This window comes from Centruroides vittatus, unplaced genomic scaffold (genome assembly GCF_030686945.1).
Source record: "Centruroides vittatus isolate TY-2023 unplaced genomic scaffold, ASM3068694v2 contig_349, whole genome shotgun sequence".
In the NCBI taxonomy this organism is placed as follows: domain Eukaryota; kingdom Metazoa; phylum Arthropoda; class Arachnida; order Scorpiones; family Buthidae; genus Centruroides; species Centruroides vittatus.
The window spans coordinates 881,336-899,283 of NW_027122172.1; the positions used below are offsets into that span (position 1 = coordinate 881,336).

The 17,948-nt window shown below is 36.3% G+C and overlaps 5 protein-coding genes across 5 annotated transcripts in view; 4 read left to right on the forward strand and 1 right to left on the reverse strand.

Moving 5' to 3' along the window:
* On the forward strand, positions 1-717 carry LOC136974495 (craniofacial development protein 2-like). Its single transcript, XM_067269405.1, has 2 exons — positions 1-208; positions 269-717. Exons 1-2 carry the CDS (start codon positions 1-3, stop codon positions 715-717), a joined length of 657 nt encoding a protein of 218 aa, XP_067125506.1.
* axo (axotactin) overlaps positions 1-17,948 on the forward strand; it is a 178,737-nt gene that overhangs the window by 14,269 nt on the left and 146,520 nt on the right. The gene's annotated exons all lie outside the window — the stretch shown is intronic.
* Positions 1,542-3,182, reverse strand: LOC136974496 (uncharacterized). The gene has a single exon (XM_067269407.1). The coding sequence runs from the start codon at positions 3,180-3,182 to the stop codon at positions 1,542-1,544; it is 1,641 nt and encodes a 546-aa protein (XP_067125508.1).
* Positions 3,413-4,021, forward strand: LOC136974497 (telomerase reverse transcriptase-like). Its single transcript, XM_067269408.1, has one exon. It carries the CDS (start codon positions 3,413-3,415, stop codon positions 4,019-4,021), a length of 609 nt encoding a protein of 202 aa, XP_067125509.1.
* On the forward strand, positions 5,885-6,328 carry LOC136974498 (uncharacterized). The gene has a single exon (XM_067269409.1). The coding sequence runs from the start codon at positions 5,885-5,887 to the stop codon at positions 6,326-6,328; it is 444 nt and encodes a 147-aa protein (XP_067125510.1).

The window sequence follows — 17,948 nt, forward strand, 5'->3', positions numbered from 1 at the left end:
ATGGCAAGATTTGAAGCAAAGCCATTTAATATAACAGTAATCCAGGTATATGCACCTATCTCAGATAGCAGTGAAGAGGAGATTGAACTTTTCTATAAAGATCTAAGCATGATAATAGAGGAAATGCTGTGGAGAGATGTGATCATCATTGGAGGTGACTGGAATACTAAGATTGGAAATAATAATGAAGGTTGGGAAAGAGTAATGGGTAAGTATGGATATGGAGCAAGGAATTAACGAGGGGAAAGACTGCTTGAATTTGCCCTAGATCAAGATTTAATGATATGCAACACCAAATTCCAGCAAAAGAACTGTAGAAAATGGACATGGAGATCAAATGATGGAACAACAAGAAACATGATTGATATGATTTTGATCCAAAGGAGATGGTCAACATCAGTGCAACAGTGTCGAACCTTTCAGGGAGCCAACATAGATTCTGATCACAGCTTAGTCTTTGCAAACATAAAGATAAAACTAAAGAGGAAAGTTAATGCACATTTCCAAAAGAAAAGAGACATTTCAAGGCTAAATGATGAGAAAATGGGGAGCATATATAGAGATACACTTGAGAAGATAAAAACCCTAGACAGAATGGAAGAGCTAGACACAAGAGTGGAAGAAATAATAAAGGCAATAAGAGAAGCAATTGAGCAAACCCTACCAGAAGAGGAAAAAATCAACAAGAAATGGATCAGAGTTGGAAAAACAGTATAAGGTAAAGTGCAATGAAGTGAAAAAAGCAGTTAGGATGGATAAAGCGAAATGGCTAGATGATCAGTGTAGAAACAAAAATATTATGGTGAATGTAAGACTAGAGAAGTATATAAGATGATCAGAAATGTCAACCAGAAATGGAAACCAAAGCAGGTGGCAATCAAAGATGAGAAGGGAGAGGTTTTAGTGGACAGGGTGGAAGTCCTATAGAGGTGGACAAGTTATTGCTCTGAACAATACAAGGAAACATTAGATACTGATGTATTAGAGAATCTAGTAGATGAATTAAGGAAGATATTGCCACTAAGTGTTGAAAATGAAAATGATATTATGAGGGAGGAAGTTGAAAGGGCAGTGAAATGGTTAAAAGACAATAAGTGTCCCAGACATGACAAAATTACAGGACAAATGACCGACATTAATATGGAAAGCCAATCAAATAATATATAACTTAATAAATTCATTATATAATATTTCATTAATATAACTAATCACTAACTCAAACTCAGCCTTCTTACTAAATATACTAGTTACATCTAATACACCTTATTGCTGAGAACATACATTTATTACGTATAACTAACGTTTTCGGCCCACTTTATGGGCCATCCTCAGGTTACAGTTGTTCGATTCTAATACAAAATCGAACACGTTCAAAATTAAACTAAATTAGAACATACATTTTAAATTTACACAAATAGAACAAGTATAACACCAAATAATAAATAAGAAAATCCAAATAAAACACAGATGTAAATGAAAATAAAATACGGTGACTGGCCGTAACCATTAAGGAAAAATTCTTTATCCTTTAACGCATATATCTATTGAGCCTCTGTATAAGCATTATTATGTGTGTTACTTTTTACCATGTACTTCCATGATGACGGTAACCCCGTCGCATCTTTATAATTTAAACATCTGCCAGACAAACCCGCTCTGTAAATTTCGCATTTCTCCGTTATGGATGACAACGTTGGCGAGTGTACTTTTGCAAGAATTTTGGCATCCTCCCATTGCACAACAGAACCATCGGCTTGCGCAATCCTGGATAACGCTGTTGAACACTTGTTTTTTGCGACATCATACTGGTGCTCTTTAATCCTCACTCTAAGATTTCTATTGGTGACCCCTACGTAGTCCTTATCAATTCCCAATTGCTCATTTTTGTATGGAATCGCATAAACTCCTGCCTGCTCTCTATCGCCAATTCTTTCTTTGTCATTTCTAATCAACCTATATACTGTGGGGGCCCTTTTACATAATATACTGGCGTTTTTGTGTCTCGATATTTGCTTCATAATAGGGAAGAGACATTTATTATAGGTAAACTTTGTGAAGTTACCCCCAGCTTCAGGTTTCTTCTTAGAGTTGCTCTTAGGCTTTACGTATGCTGTTATTAAACGCTCTATAGACCTTGTTTCAAACCCTAACTCCTTTGCCACCATTTTTATTCTACCCAGCTCATCCATCGTGTCCATTATATTCGAGCAATACAAAAATGCTCTTCTGATTAGGGCCCTAAATGCGGATAATTTATAAACGGTTGGGTCATTAGAATTTGCCGGAATATACATCGGATCATGTGTGGGTTTGATGTACACCTTCGTGTACAAAGTTCCATTCCTAAACTCAATGCCAACATCCAAGAAGTGTAGTTGCTTGCTACTAATTTGCTCAAGGTTAAGTTTTAAGCCATGCTGGTTAGAGTTCATTTGGTCTAAGAATCGTTGAATCATTGCATCATTATTCCAAATAATTAGAACGTCGTCTACATATCTTTTGTACATGATTATGTATTCATTATAGTTGAAAATCGTCATGCGTTCCATTCTTCTTACCACCAACTCACAGAGCAGGCCAGACATCGGGCTGCCCATAGGGACCCCTCTTAACTGCTTGTAAACTTTACCTTGGAAACTGAAAAATGACTGAAAGCATATCAGATCGACCATTGTCTCTAAATCTTTTTTGTGTTCGTATGCTTTTGGGTGCAACTCACATAACAGGTTCATTAACTCTTCAAAACATGAGGTAAGATTTATTGATGGAAACATACTCTCGAAATCCATAACAGTCCCAATTTCTTTGTCCATTAACGATATATCATGCAGGTTTTTAACTAAACTAAAAGCGTCTTTTGTGACGAATTGGTAGTCTTCAATTAATGGTGTTAAATGCCTATGCATACGTTTCTCCAGAATGTAGGTTGGTCCTTTACATTTCTCTACTACCGGTCTGACCTCTTTACCGCTTTTATGTATCTTTGCGAACCCAAACAACCTAGGTACGCCTGGGCAGGTGATGTGGGCCCCTTTTAGGAAAGGGAACAACGATGCTATGGGCGATTTTTCTAATCTTCTTAATTTTCTGTCAATTCTTTCAACAACAGTTCGGTCCACCTCTTCACACTCAGTTTTCCTTATATATTCATCTAGGGCTTCATTGTACCTTTGTTTCTTCATTAAGACTAAATGCTTACTCTTATCAGCCCTAGTGACCACTATATCATTAGCATTCAACCATTTTTTAGCTTGGTTAATGCACAACTCTTTACCCTGCCTTCTACAGCATTTTTCAGTTTTTCTACAGCATTTTTCAGTTGTTTGGGTTCGCAAAGATACATAAAAGCGGTAAAGAGGTCAGACCGGTAGTAGAGAAATGTAAAGGACCAACCTACATTCTGGAGAAACGTATGCATAGGCATTTAACACCATTAATTGAAGACTACCAATTCGTCACAAAAGACGCTTTTAGTTTAGTTAAAAACCTGCAGGATATATCGTTAATGGACAAAGAAATTGGGACTGTGATGGATTTCGAGAGTATGTTTCCATCAATAAATCTTACCTCATGTTTTGAAGAGTTAATGAACCTGTTATGTGAGTTGCACCCAAAAGCATACGAACACAAAAAAGATTTAGAGACAATGGTCGATCTGATATGCTTTCAGTCATTTTTCAGTTTCCAAGGTAAAGTTTACAAGCAGTTAAGAGGGGTCCCTATGGGCAGCCCGATGTCTGGCCTGCTCTGTGAGTTGGTGGTAAGAAGAATGGAACGCATGACGATTTTCAACTATAATGAATACATAATCATGTACAAAAGATATGTAGACGACGTTCTAATTATTTGGAATAATGATGCAATGATTCAACGATTCTTAGACCAAATGAACTCTAACCAGCATGGCTTAAAACTTAACCTTGAGCAAATTAGTAGCAAGCAACTACACTTCTTGGATGTTGGCATTGAGTTTAAGAAATGGAACTTTGTACACGAAGGTGTACATCAAACCCACACATGATCCGATGTATATTCCGGCAAATTCTAATGACCCAACCGTTTATAAATTATCCGCATTTAGGGCCCTAATCAGAAGAGCATTTTTGTATTGCTCGAATATAATGGACACGATGGATGAGCTGGGTAGAATAAAAATGGTGGCAAAGGAGTTAGGGTTTGAAACAAGGTCTATAGAGCGTTTAATAACAGCATACGTAAAGCCTAAGAGCAACTCTAAGAAGAAACATGAAGCTGGGGGTAACTTCACAAAGTTTACCTATAATAAATGTCTCTTCCCTATTATGAAGCAAATATCGAGACACAAAAACGCCAGTATATTATGTAAAAGGGCCCCCACAGTATATAGGTTGATTAGAAATGACAAAGAAAGAATTGGCGATAGAGAGCAGGCAGGAGTTTATGCGATTCCATACAAAAATGAGCAATTGGGAATTGATAAGGACTACGTAGGGGTCACCAATAGAAATCTTAGAGTGAGGATTAAAGAGCACCAGTATGATGTCGCAAGAAACAAGTGTTCAACAGCGTTATCCAGGATTGCGCAAGCCGATGGTTCTGTTGTGCAATGGGAGGATGCCAAAATTCTTGCAAAAGTACACTCGCCAACGTTGTCATCCATAACGGAGAAATGCGAAATTTACAGAGCGGGTTTGTCTGGCAGATGTTTAAATTATAAAGATGCGACGGGGTTACCGTCATCATGGAAGTACATGGTAAAAAGTAACACACATAATAATGCTTATACAGAGGCTCAATAGATATATGCGTTAAAGGATAAAGAATTTTTCCTTAATGGTTACGGCCAGTCACCGTATTTTATTTTCATTTACATCTGTGTTTTATTTGGATTTTCTTATTTATTATTTGGTGTTATACTTGTTCTATTTGTGTAAATTTAAAATGTATGTTCTAATTTAGTTTAATTTTGAACGTGTTCGATTTTGTATTAGAATCGAACAACTGTAACCTGAGGATGGCCCATAAAGTGGGCCGAAAACGTTAGTTATACGTAATAAATGTATGTTCTCAGCAATAAGGTGTATTAGATGTAACTAGTATATTAATATAACTGTTTCCTACTTTTGGATGTTTCTTTTAAAAAAATATCAGTGAAAAATCAAACAAAAAAAAATTTGAAACATAAAATATAATGGGCTGTCATTCAACTAACAGATTGGCTAGCTTTACAGTTGGCTTAGGAAACAGTTATATTAATGAAATATTATATAATGAATTTATTAAGTTAATATATTATTTGATTGGCTTTCCATATTAATGTCGAAAATTAAGAGTTCAATTAGCCCATTTTATGGGTATTTTGGATGTTTCTTTTAAAAATATTAGGAGAAATGATTAAGCATGGAGGAGAAAGATTAATTGACGAGATACACCAAGCGTGCAATGAGGTGTGGAAACAAGGAAAGATACCTAAAGAATGGGCAAAATCAGTATTGATGACAATACATAAGAAAGGCAGCATGTTAGATTGCAAAAATTATAGAACAGTTGCCCTAACAAGTGGCATAAGAAAAATTTAGATGATGATCTTAAAGGAGAGACTAAGTAGTTTGATGGAAGAACACTTAGCAGATGAACAGGCAGGTTTCAGGAAAGACAGAAGTACAATGCAGCAGATACTAACATTATGGCTATTAGTTGAAAAGGCAAGAAAAAAGCAGAAAACATCTATTCCTGTTTTGTGGACTTTCAGAAGGCATTTACCAGCATAGACCAAAAAGCCACCTTGGCAGTGCTAAAATCTTATAGAGTGGATCATAAACTAATAAACCTGCTAAGTTATATTAACGATAATGCAGAAGCAACTGTGAGATTGTGATTAAGAGCTAGTCTCTTAGAAAGAGTCATGGATAAGATGACACAAGAGATGCAGGGAACATCAGTTCACAGTGTAAAATTCAATAACCTGAGATTTGCAGATGACATAGTTATCATTGAAGAAAGTGAAGAACAACTAGAGAAAACATTACATCTGCTTAATGAAGAAGGAAAAAGATATGGACTGATTATCAATAGCGAAAAAACTAACACAATATTTGGTGATAACAACATGACAAGAAACTTCCTAGTAGATAAGAAAAACATTAAAAATGTAGAGAGCTTTACATATTTAGGAAGCAAACTAACTTATAATCTGGATTGCAGAAAAGAAATAGAGATTAGAACAGCCAAGGCAAAAACAAATTTGAAAGCAATGGACAAAATCTGGAAAAGTAAAGCAATTAGAAATTTGCAGACAAAATTAAGATGCAGACACTTGCATTTTTTCTTGCTTGTTGTATGCCTCTGAGACATAGGTAATAACAATGGCTCGATGGCAATAATGGCTCGATGGCTCCAAGGTATATGTGTTTAGCCGCATTGTAACCAATACCCCAGGTGTTCCTGGCAACAAAGACCTTGAATGCAAGGGCGTTCAAGGTCTTTGTTGCCTTAGCTACCACCATATTAATGTGGTTGGTCCACTGTAGCTGTTGCTCGAGCAAAACACCAAGGCAACAAAGACCTTGAATGCAAGGGCGTTCAAGGTTTTTGTTGCCTTAGCTACCACCATATTAATGTGGTTGGTCCACTATAGCTGTTGCTTGAGCAAAACACCAAGGTACTTGAATTCCTTAACTCGAGGAATGCAGATGCCATCGATTTCAATGTGAGGACTACGTTGAATTGGGGTGTTCTTTGAAAAGATGATGTAGGAGCATTTTGTATAATTTATGGGGAGGTTTATGCTCGCACTCCAGTTAGAGATCTTAGTCAGGATATTGTTGCACAAGATAGGAAGGTTACCACTGTTCTTGTCAGATACCAGAAGAACAGTGTCATCAGCATAGCCCTGTAGTAAGAGGTTATCGTTGATGTTATTGATAATAGAGAGAAGCTCACTATGGACAATTGACTACAAGCCAGGCCCAGCAATAGAGCCCTGCGGGCAGCCTTTAGTGACCTGATGGATGTAGCTGTAGTTTTTAAAGAAGAACCCAGCTTTCCTGTCTTCAACAAAGCTTTTAACTATGCGGAACAGATTATTGGGGCAGTTATGAGACTGGAGCTGATGGAGGATGGCTGGTCACCAAAGGTTGTCAAAGGCACCTCGGAAGTCTATGGAGGCCAAAAGTGTGTGCTTACCTGCATTTTTGGCGCCTTTAATGTAGTCTATGATGCTGGTAAGGGCGGTGGTTGTTGACTTTCCTGGTGTAAAGCCGTGCTGGTGGATGCTGAGAGCACCTTTTCTTCTGAGAATAGTGAGGATCCTAGAGGTGACCAGCCTATCGAGGACTTTGCCCATTATAGGAAGCAGGCTGATGGGTCTGTAGCTATTCGGGAGAAGTGTGGTTTTGTCTGGTTTCTTCATAATAAATTTGATTGAAGCCATCTTCCAGTCCTTTGGAAAGTATCCCAGAGATAAACATCGATTATAGAGAGCAACAAATGTCATTGAGATAACCGAGAAGGCCTCCTTTATCATTTTGCCATTGATTTGGTTCAAACCGGGCGCGTTTTTTGATGTTTATAAGGTTGATAGCGTGGTTGACTTCTCTAAAGGTGAAGATTAGATCATCGGCCTGGTTAGTTGGTTGAGTTGAGCTGGTGCGAATCTCGTGTTATTCAATGGTATCATTACTGGGGTCATCCAGAGGAAAATGATAATCAAAGAGCTCCTTGAGAGTGTTGTGAAGGGTGTTGGTGTAGCTGCCATCACTAGTTTTAATGGCCGAGGGAATGTCCACCTTGTGCCTCTTTTTGAAAACCACATAATATGGGTTATTAAATTGGTTGCAGAAATGCCTCCAAGCTTGGTGCCGTTTCGTGTTGATAAGGGTTTTGTACTTGTTGAATTTATTGATGTAATTATTCCTGTGAAGGGTCCTATCCTGCTGGTTGTTCTGCTGTTGGTAGAGCTTACGGTGTCTTCTGACCTCCTTGCAATGGCTGGATAGCTCATTGTCTCACCAAGGGGCTTTAGTGTTAGATTTTGTCTTTTTCTTGCTGGTGAGGTGGTAGCTATGTAGCAGGAGGAACGTGAGATTCCGGATGCAGACATCTATATCCTCTTTGTGCATATCAGTGATAGGGGTGTTGATGTTCCAGTTCTCGTGGATGAGATTCTGAAAAGTAGGCCAGTGAGTTTGGTGGTAAGTGGAAGTAGTATCGGTAGTGGTGGCATCAATCTGTATTTTGATTTTGATATAATGGTGATCACTTGCACTAGGCTCAGTAATTGTGGTGCAGAGGGAGACCCTAGGAGCCATGTGAATGTTTGCCAGAGAGACGTCCACCCAGCTGTCACCCCTGGGGATCTCTCTCTGCAATTTGTCGTCTTCGATCGTCTTCCTCCCTTTCTGGAGCACTGACTTTTTCACCTCCTACCTCTTCGGGATTCCAACTCAGAATGGCACTCTTTCTGTCCGTTTGCTTTAGGGCCTCACTCCCTCTTTTGTTCTTACTATCAAGGGAAAGATAATCCTCCCCCACAGGCAAAAGAGTTAGACAAAGAAAGTTCTAGAAAGAGTTAGACAAAGAAACAAAGAAAATCTAAGACTAATTCAATATAAAATATACAGAATATACAATATCATGGCCGACGGCCACAATATATATATATATCCATATTTGTAACCTGACTGACAGAAATTGATAATTGCTTTTACTTAATTTAAACTGTTCTTTTTAGAATGAATAATTCTTATATAATTTTAAAATTATATATTTTATTATATTATATATATACTATTATATATATATTATAATATATTATATATATCCATATTCACAGTGGTGATATTCGAAATAGTTAACAAAAGGTTCACTAGCAGAAAATTTTTCCCTGACAATCACCGACAAACGAAATGGAAGTTTTGGCTAGAAATAAATACAATACCTTTTCTTGCGGTATATCTAATAATCAGTGGCATATTTGGAACGTAACGAGCCATGGGCGAAGACCAGGTAACAATAGTATATTAGTGCTGTCGACCTTTTTTTTTTCTTTTTAGGCAGAGAAATTTTTCAGCCCGAATGGCACTGCTGATAATAGACAGATGTCATCATCTCTCGTAATACAATATCCTTTTTATTTCGCTGTCCGTAGCCCAACACGTCTTCCATGGCCATCTAGTATTATCTCGCGCGCGTGAGATTGTGAGATTTCTCTTATGACTGGATCTAGTTTCGAGAACTCTCTCGAATTGATTGCGATTAAACCTCGTTTCGATCAAGATTGAAACGGTCGAGAGAGATCGCACCAAGACATAGTCCCCGACCTTGCTTACAATCTAGATTGAAATGCTTGGTGCAAATGGGGTATAAGGCTCTAGTTTAGTAGTATTACAGAGTATAATACGTATATTTTAATATATTTAAAAAAAAAACAAAATTACTGAGAAATGTTCCGTGTGTTTAACAAGGTTCGGAAAACTGAAAATTTTAACAAAGGGTTCGGCCGAACCTGTGCGAACCCGCTGAATATCACCACTGCATATTCATAAACAATTTGGATATATATTTAATATATATATTAAATATATATCCAAATTGTTTATGAATATGCAGTGAATATCCAAAATATATCCATTAAGTTTATGTGAATCATTATTATAATCTTAAATCAACTTAGGTATTTTTATCTCTATTCTAACTTGCTCATATTACAAACTCCAAAAAAATGTATCTATTTGATCGAGTTATTAAATATATATACAGATTAATCTTAACAAATTATTATTTTTAAATGATCGCAAACAAAACTGTTTTTAACCGTAATTGAACTTTAACGTGACTTCCGAATGTTTCCGGCCTTCGCCGAGGCCTGCCTCGGGTAATGAACTAATTTCCCAAATTGGAACGTTAGAATGATGACGATCGATTTTACGTTATGTTCGGAAGTTATGTTAAAGTTTGATTAATGGTTTTTTTTTTTTTTTTTTTAACTCTTTCTGCCCTGTGGGCACTAAGAGGGCCTTTTTTAGTAGGCCCATTATGGGTTCGGCCAGGCCCACATGGGGCGACCGGGTGGTGAGGGACGGGGCCCGACATATCCGAACGGACCACCCCCGAAAAATTCCTGGGGATTATTCGACCCGTTCGGATTCGATCCCGGGTCCCCCAGAGCGGTAGGCTGCCACCTTTACCGCTCGGCCATCCGGCCTCCTGATTAACGGTTAAAAAAGGTTTTGTTTGTGATTGTTTATTTACTCACTCCGGTAGTTTTGAGAAGAAGACTGTTATAATTATTATTTATATTGAAAATATTGTAGTACTGCAAACCGAGGGAAAAAATAAACTGTAATGAGGAAGTGATATGTAATTTCTTTTGATAACAAAAGAAATATATCTGAAATTAAATGACATTTATTGCAAATTAATTATATTATTATTAATACTCATTCCTTTCAGTTACAAAGTAGCTATAATAAATTAAAGATTATTTTAATTACACTTCATTCCAGTAAAATTTATTGATATAATATTAGATAAATTGCTTTTTATGATGATATTATCTAATAAATGATAAGTTTTAATAGTAATTTATAATGAACTAAAAATTTTTTATATAAAGATAGATATATATTTTTTATTTTACTTTATTAAGTAAATAACATAAAAATTACACACATTTTCATCTGATATGTATGAAATTTCATATTATAAAACAACGGAAGAGAATTTTTTTAAAGTATAAATATTAAAGTTTAGCTTATGTAAATAGTATAATCCGTGGTACTATTTTTGAATTACGTCAAAAATTCGTACAAAGTTCGTTTTGTCTATTTACTTAGCTCTCTCCGAGAGGTTTTATCAGTAATCATTTATAATATCTGAGATCGGTAGGATATTCTTAGTCTTTGGTAACTGCAAATAAGTTGAAAAATTACAAAAATAATTTCATTTTTATGTATTAAAAATATTTTTAAAATATGCAATAAATTTCAAGGATTGAATAGAAAATTATTTACCTTAAATACAATTTTTTACTACTTAACATCAAACTTATATTGTGTATGAAGACAGGCAGTTAGAAGAAAAACAAAAAAAGACACTTGAATTCCTAGAATATGAAATCCTAATTTCTGAATTTATTTGTAAGGTAAAGTTTATTTTAATTATTTTCTTTTAAAATGCTCAATATATTTTTCTTCCTAAGTTATAGAATGTATAATTTAATCATGCATGAGGTGAGAATAATATAGACAGGGAAATATTCTATCTATAACTAGTATTGTAGTAGTAATTGTTGAATAAATTTATCATTTTATTGCACATAATAATTAATTTAAATAGTTATCTATTTCTATACTTATACTCCAGTCTCTTATGACAGTATTACAAAAGAAATCAAATTTTTATAGAAGGTCTACTACTTGCATACACAACATATTCTAGAATAAATACAATAGAAAATATAAGTTTAATGTAGTTTATTTTAAACTATAACAAACTTTTCTATTGTATCTATTGTTAAATCAGTGGTTCTCAACTTTTTTGAACCAGAATCATATTGATAGCAAGTGTTGCATCAAAGATGTCTTTTTATGTATAAATGAAATGTGACATCAATTTTCATTTATTTTATATAAAAAAGTAACAATATAATATTGAAAATTAGACAAAACTTCACTTTGAAATGATTGTGGCTTAAAATATTGTGGCATTTTAAGTTTGTGGCATATCATTTGCAAAACCACTGGTTTAAATAAAAGTTCCAAAAACCTTTAAAATTCAATGTAAAATTATTTATAATGTTTTCTATTTTTTTAATGCATATTTAGGCTACACTTGCATAAAATGATCTTTATATATATGAAATTCATTTCATAGAGTTCATTTAAAAATTTTTAAAGTTTACAGATACTTCGGCAAGGTGTCAGCATACCTATGATTGATACAAAATAGTTTTTGGTTGGATAGGACTAATTTGATATATTTGGTCAATTTTATATAATTAGGCAATTGTTGGATTATTATATTAACTCATTGGGCTTTAAGATGTGTTTTAGAAGTCTTGTGTTAGATGTTGACAAGTAATGTCTTACGGAATGGTCACAAAGACTGCTTTTGGCACAAGCGGAGGCTTGTCTCACCAAGGCAAGAGTCACAATGACTGAGAGCTCCATTTGTGGGAATCTGGTCATTGCTTGGCAGCTGTTGAGCGCTGCCATGGCCGCCGGGACTGCTTCACAGGCACTCATGTTGCGATATACTTGGGTCCCTGTTGCAATATCTTGGAAATTCATGATGGAATAGCCTCCCTGTGTAGTTATGGAATGGGATTGGCTGCACTGGATTTTGTTGTTTGCGTGCAGCACTGAGGAGCCACCCGCATTTATTGTTTAATCTATCCCTTACCTCTCGGGCAAATCTCGATGCAATATTGATACAATAAACCTCATCTGAGTGTAACCAATGTGATCACTACTATCAAATAAATAAGTTACTGCAGGGTTAACCAAACTTCTTGGTAAAGTAGAGCACTCACAACTCTTGGCAACTTTTGCTCTAAACTTGTACAATTGAAAGAGGAAGAATGAGTCTACCGGACTAATATTTTTTATTATTATTTCATTGAATGATTAAATTAAAAAATATATAATTGTTTATAACTGTTTATTAATAAACAATTACAGGTTTATATATATTATTTTCATCAATTCAGCTATTCAAAACTGGGTATACATAAATAAGCCCAGTGGATATTGGCTCTATGTGTAGTGCTTATTTATTTTTATCATTTAATGAAATGTCAAGTAAATGATTCATGATAAGGGAAAATGGTAACTACTCATGTCGAGGTGTACACTGACTCAAATAACTGCTCATTTAAAAATAGTTATAAAATAAACAAATAACACATTTGATTTATTAACTTTAAAAAAGTTTTAAAAGATTCAGAGCCCTAGAATTTCTGTTGTAGAGCCCACATTGGAAAACTTTGGGTCAATGGACCTACAGTTTAACCTTTGTGACTTATCATTATACAGGAAATCAAAGTTCAGGATACCAGGGTGCTGGACACAAAAAAAAGGTTACTTTTCATTGTTGTGAGAATATGAATTGAACAGTGTTAGACTTTTCTCTCTTGTTTATGTAGTATACTGTTGGCATAAGTTCTCTGTGAAATAAACTCATTATTTACAGATAATTTATTTATATACACTTTTTGCACTATAGAACCAATTTATGAGTAGAATTATTTCTTCACTGAACAGTAATCTTACAGCCAAGAATTACGTAGAAGGAAGAGGTGTGAAAGGATGGAAAAGACGTGACAATAAGCAATGCAAAATAACAGTCAAATTGCATTTTTATTGATCGAAATGAGGGACAGGTTGGACTGCCCATTACAGAGAACAGAAGTATACAGTCAAACCTGTTTTTATGCGGGGGATAGGGACCGCATTAAAAAAGACGCATTAAAAAAAATCGCACGAAACTTCACGAATGGCTGTAAAAAATAGTTTTCGCAACACAATTAAAAAATATATTTTTTTTATGCGGTCAACAGGGACCGCATAAAAAAAGTCTCACATAGAAAATAACTCAAAACCGTACGAAATAGAATTTATTGACAACAGATGTCAGCACTTGACTGCATCGTCTGGTCTATCGTCTGTTTTACATATTTTTGTCCAGGTGGTGTTTTGTTGACTTAAAAAGTAAATTATTTCATTTTTTGCATATTCATGCAATAATATTACTATAATAAGTGCATTTATGCTATAATAAGTTTATTTAGCTATAATAAGTCAACGTGAGACATGACGAATCGCACGAGACTAGTCGCCAACTATACCGCACAAATAAAAAAATCGCACAAAAAAAACCGCATAAATTAAAAATTCGCATTAAAAAAAATCGCACAAATAAAAATCGCACATAAAAAGAGCGCATAAAAACAGGTTTGACTGTATATGTTCTATATCCCCGCTGTCACTCAAACTTCCCATGACAATTAGTTTATATACAATTTTGCTTAAAACTAAGACAGTTAGAATTCAACTTAAACCTAATACTATTATTACTTACAACTAGAGAAAAGAAAGAATGAAGGATGGTTGGATAGTCTACTAGTAGCTTAGATCGGGGGTCCTGATACTGGGGTAATGTTGACTATGGTCGCTTCGTAGACGATGAACATCCAATCTGTTCATATCCAGGGTAATAACAACCTGTTATCATTAAATATGTGCAGAGGCAGGTCCTTGAGCTTGTATGGAAAGGCTTGCTTACTTAGTTCCAAGTCACTGTCCACACATGGTCTATACTGATCCTCTTTCTCCTGATATCTTCCTAGGCCTGACTCCTCATAGCTTGTACCTTGGTTTCTCTCATCTGACCTCCTATCTCGTCAGTGGCAAACCCAAAAGTGACTCTCGTCAACTCCTGGTTTCCCCAGGTCCCCTTGGGGCAGGACCCCCTTCCTTTCCCTTTGTACACTGGCTAATCAGGACCCGCGAACAGTAAGGCTCCTGTCATGTGACAGGAAAGGGTTAAGGACAGACAGAAGAAAAATTACAGGAAGGAAGAAAGGAGTTCTATTTTATATACAATTATATAAAACAAACATGGCGGACAGCCACAGAGGTATAGCTTCCTTCAGGTCATGAACAGAATATGATTTAAAGATACAAGACAAGATTGAAGTTGAAATAGTGACTGTCCACAAAAATAATAGGCTATATTTTTCTCTTCAATGATTTGGCTGTATTCAATGGCAACCAGTTACCTGATATCACAAAGCTAAGTAAACTGCTTAGTGCTTAAACAGCCATCATTTTCAGATACGTCTCATGAATTATGGTTTGTGAACATCAAAGTGCAATTTACAGTTTCATAAATCACATATGACTCAAAAAATATCATTCTGTTATCTCAGCCTTAACCTCCAACATATTTAACGATGTGAATGACATAGTTTTGAACCCTCCAGTACAATGCTTGTATCAGACCCTTAAATCTTGTCTAATTTTGGATTTCTGTGACTCAGAGCAAACAAGGATCAAAACATTTTGTAGTGCAGAGGGTGCCACCGTGTGACCTTTGCTCTCTGACTCCACTTTGCTTCCAGACTCCAAAGAGTTGATTTGCCTTCCACTCCATGCTAACCTTTTAGAGTTGATAGACATGCTGATCCCAGACTTGTACAGAATCCCAACGCTATTTGTAAATATCGCATAGCCGATCCAAATAAAGTAAAATTATTTGCCTGGATCAGTGTGTCATTTCATTCTCACCAACAGAACAAAAGACAAGAGGACACGTGGTTGAGGTCGACATGACATCACGACAAGGTAGGACAAAACCCACACCAATTCTGCCTTGTATCGGCATAGGCCGCATACTGACATTAGCCATGCCGTTAAACTGATCAGCTGGACATGACCATCAAAAAAAAGGACTTGAAGACAAAAATGGAAGAGAGAACCATTAAGCCTAATCCAGAACAAAGGACCAACATGTGCATAGCACATGTTGTTGTCAAGACGCTGCCATTTACGAAACTGGACTCTTGCATTTGGTTTCTTCAGATACAGGTGCAATTTCAAAATGCTGGAATATCCTCAGACCAAACGAAATTCAATACCATTGTTAGTTACATTGACGTCAAAATTCTCATGCAAGTTTCAGACATTTTACTCAATCTGCCTTCCTCGGGAAGATACAAACTTATCAAGAAATGATTGATCCACTTTTGTGGACAGTGAGACTGAGTGCACCAAAAAACTACTGATGGAATTGGAACTTGGTGATTGTAAACCCTCACAACTACTCTGCAAAATGCACAATCTGGCTGACGAAAAAATCAGCAAGAACTTTTTGAAGATTGGGACTCCATCACCTATCGATCAACATGCAAAGCATCCTGTTGGTTAGCAGTAATGAACTCTTGAAATCAGCTACTATGGCCGACTAGATTTGGGAACTCAGCCCTGGCCTAATGACAGCACAAGTTGCCCCTGTAATGTACAGAAGTATGCATAATAGAGAGTCACTTCCCAGCCTGGACACCCTGCAAAAACAAATATTGAAACTGTCACTACAGGTAGCTGCACTTAATGAGTGAATACATGTGTGAGTCAACTAAAAACAAGATCCAAATCAAGGGAGAGATTACACAATTGATGACCTTCCAGCCGTAACATCTGTTACTATCACGCCACATTCAGGAGAGATGCTTACAAATGTCAGCAACGGTGTTACTTCAAAGAACAAAACGTTGCAGTTGAGGAAGCAAAAAACTGACTCCCTGACTCTCTTTGGCAACAGGGATTGAGCTGAGTTGCCTTTATATAAACAACAAGGATATAGCAACCCTGTACATTGTGGACACCAGAGTGGACGTTTCTGTTATACTCCCATCATCCCATGAGAGATGCAACAACAACAAGCTCAAGCTTTTCACCACCAACAGATCAACAATCAAGACCTACTGCTGAAAGTCACTGAATCTAGTCCTCGAATTATGAAGAAACTTTCCATGGATATTTGTCATAGCTGACATTCAGAGACCAATCATTAGCATGGACTTCCTGTCACATTTCAACGTGCTTGTCAACAGCAGTCACTGTTGGCTCATTGATGGGGTTATGAATCTTCACAAGAATGCCAAATTCCTTTCTTATGTCACATCCCAAATTCAAGTACTGAAAGATGTTTCCATATATCAAAAAATCCTTAGCAATATATCCTCCTCATACACACCGGGGTGTATATTAGATAAATACAACACTTACTTGAGCCTGTGACCGATGTGAAAATAAACAAAATCAAATCAACAAACATTTTCCGAACACCTTCCGTGTCCTTCCTCGGGTTAAAATGATATTTTAACCTGAGTTTTAACCTGTCATCGTTCAAATTCGTTTTTTAAAAGTTCGGAATGGTGTTATAAAAAAGAATCCAGTCGTTTTAACCTGAGGAAGGACACGGAAGGTGTTCGGAAAATGTTAGTTGATTTGATTTTGTTTATTTTCACACCAGTCACAGGCTCAAGTAAGTGTTGTATTTATCTAATCCTTAGCAAGTTTTTGAACTTGGTGTCACTATCAATCACCAATACCAATACCAAGATCAAGGAACACAACATTGTACATTTTATCGAAATGAAGGGCCCACCAGTGTTTGCCAGATCACAGAGACTCTCAGCAGACAAACTAAAGGCAATCTGCAAGGAGTTCGAATTTATGCCTATGCCATCCTTCAAAAAGCAGCTGAGCCAGTCCACTACACCTGACACAGAAAAAGTCCAGAGATTGGAGACAGTGTGGTGACTACAGAGCACTCAACAGCATTACCATCCTGGACAGATATCTGATCCCATTCCTTAATGATTTCAACCACATTCTACATACCACAAGGATCTTCTCCTCAATAGATCTGGTACTCACTTATCAACAGATACCTGTACATAAACCCAACATTCCCAAAACTGCCATTATTACTCCCTTCGGCCTGTTTGAATTTCCTTTCATGGCATTTGGACTACACAATGCAGTTCAAACCTTTCAGCAGTTCATGAATATGGTGTTCACTGGTCTTGACTTCATTTTCTGTTATCTAAATGATATACTTGTCAATACATCGCCAACTGCTGTAAATAATCGGGCTAACTTTTGGATATAAACGATTAAAGATTAGAAATAAATTTGGCACTTGATGTAGGCGTTAGGCACCATCTCTTATTAAAATTAATAATTATAATAATTTAGATTAAACTGGAAGAAAAGAATTGGCCTGAAGTGGGACTCAAACTCGCAACTCCCGCTTACTGTGCGGTTATGTTGCCAGTTATGCTACCCGGACCTTCAGTTCAATCCCCTCTTCCAGCATACATAAGCCAAAGACATAACCATCGATGGCTATTATGGCGCCAACTGGGGACACCTCTGTGCCACGGCCAGAAACATCCACTCAAG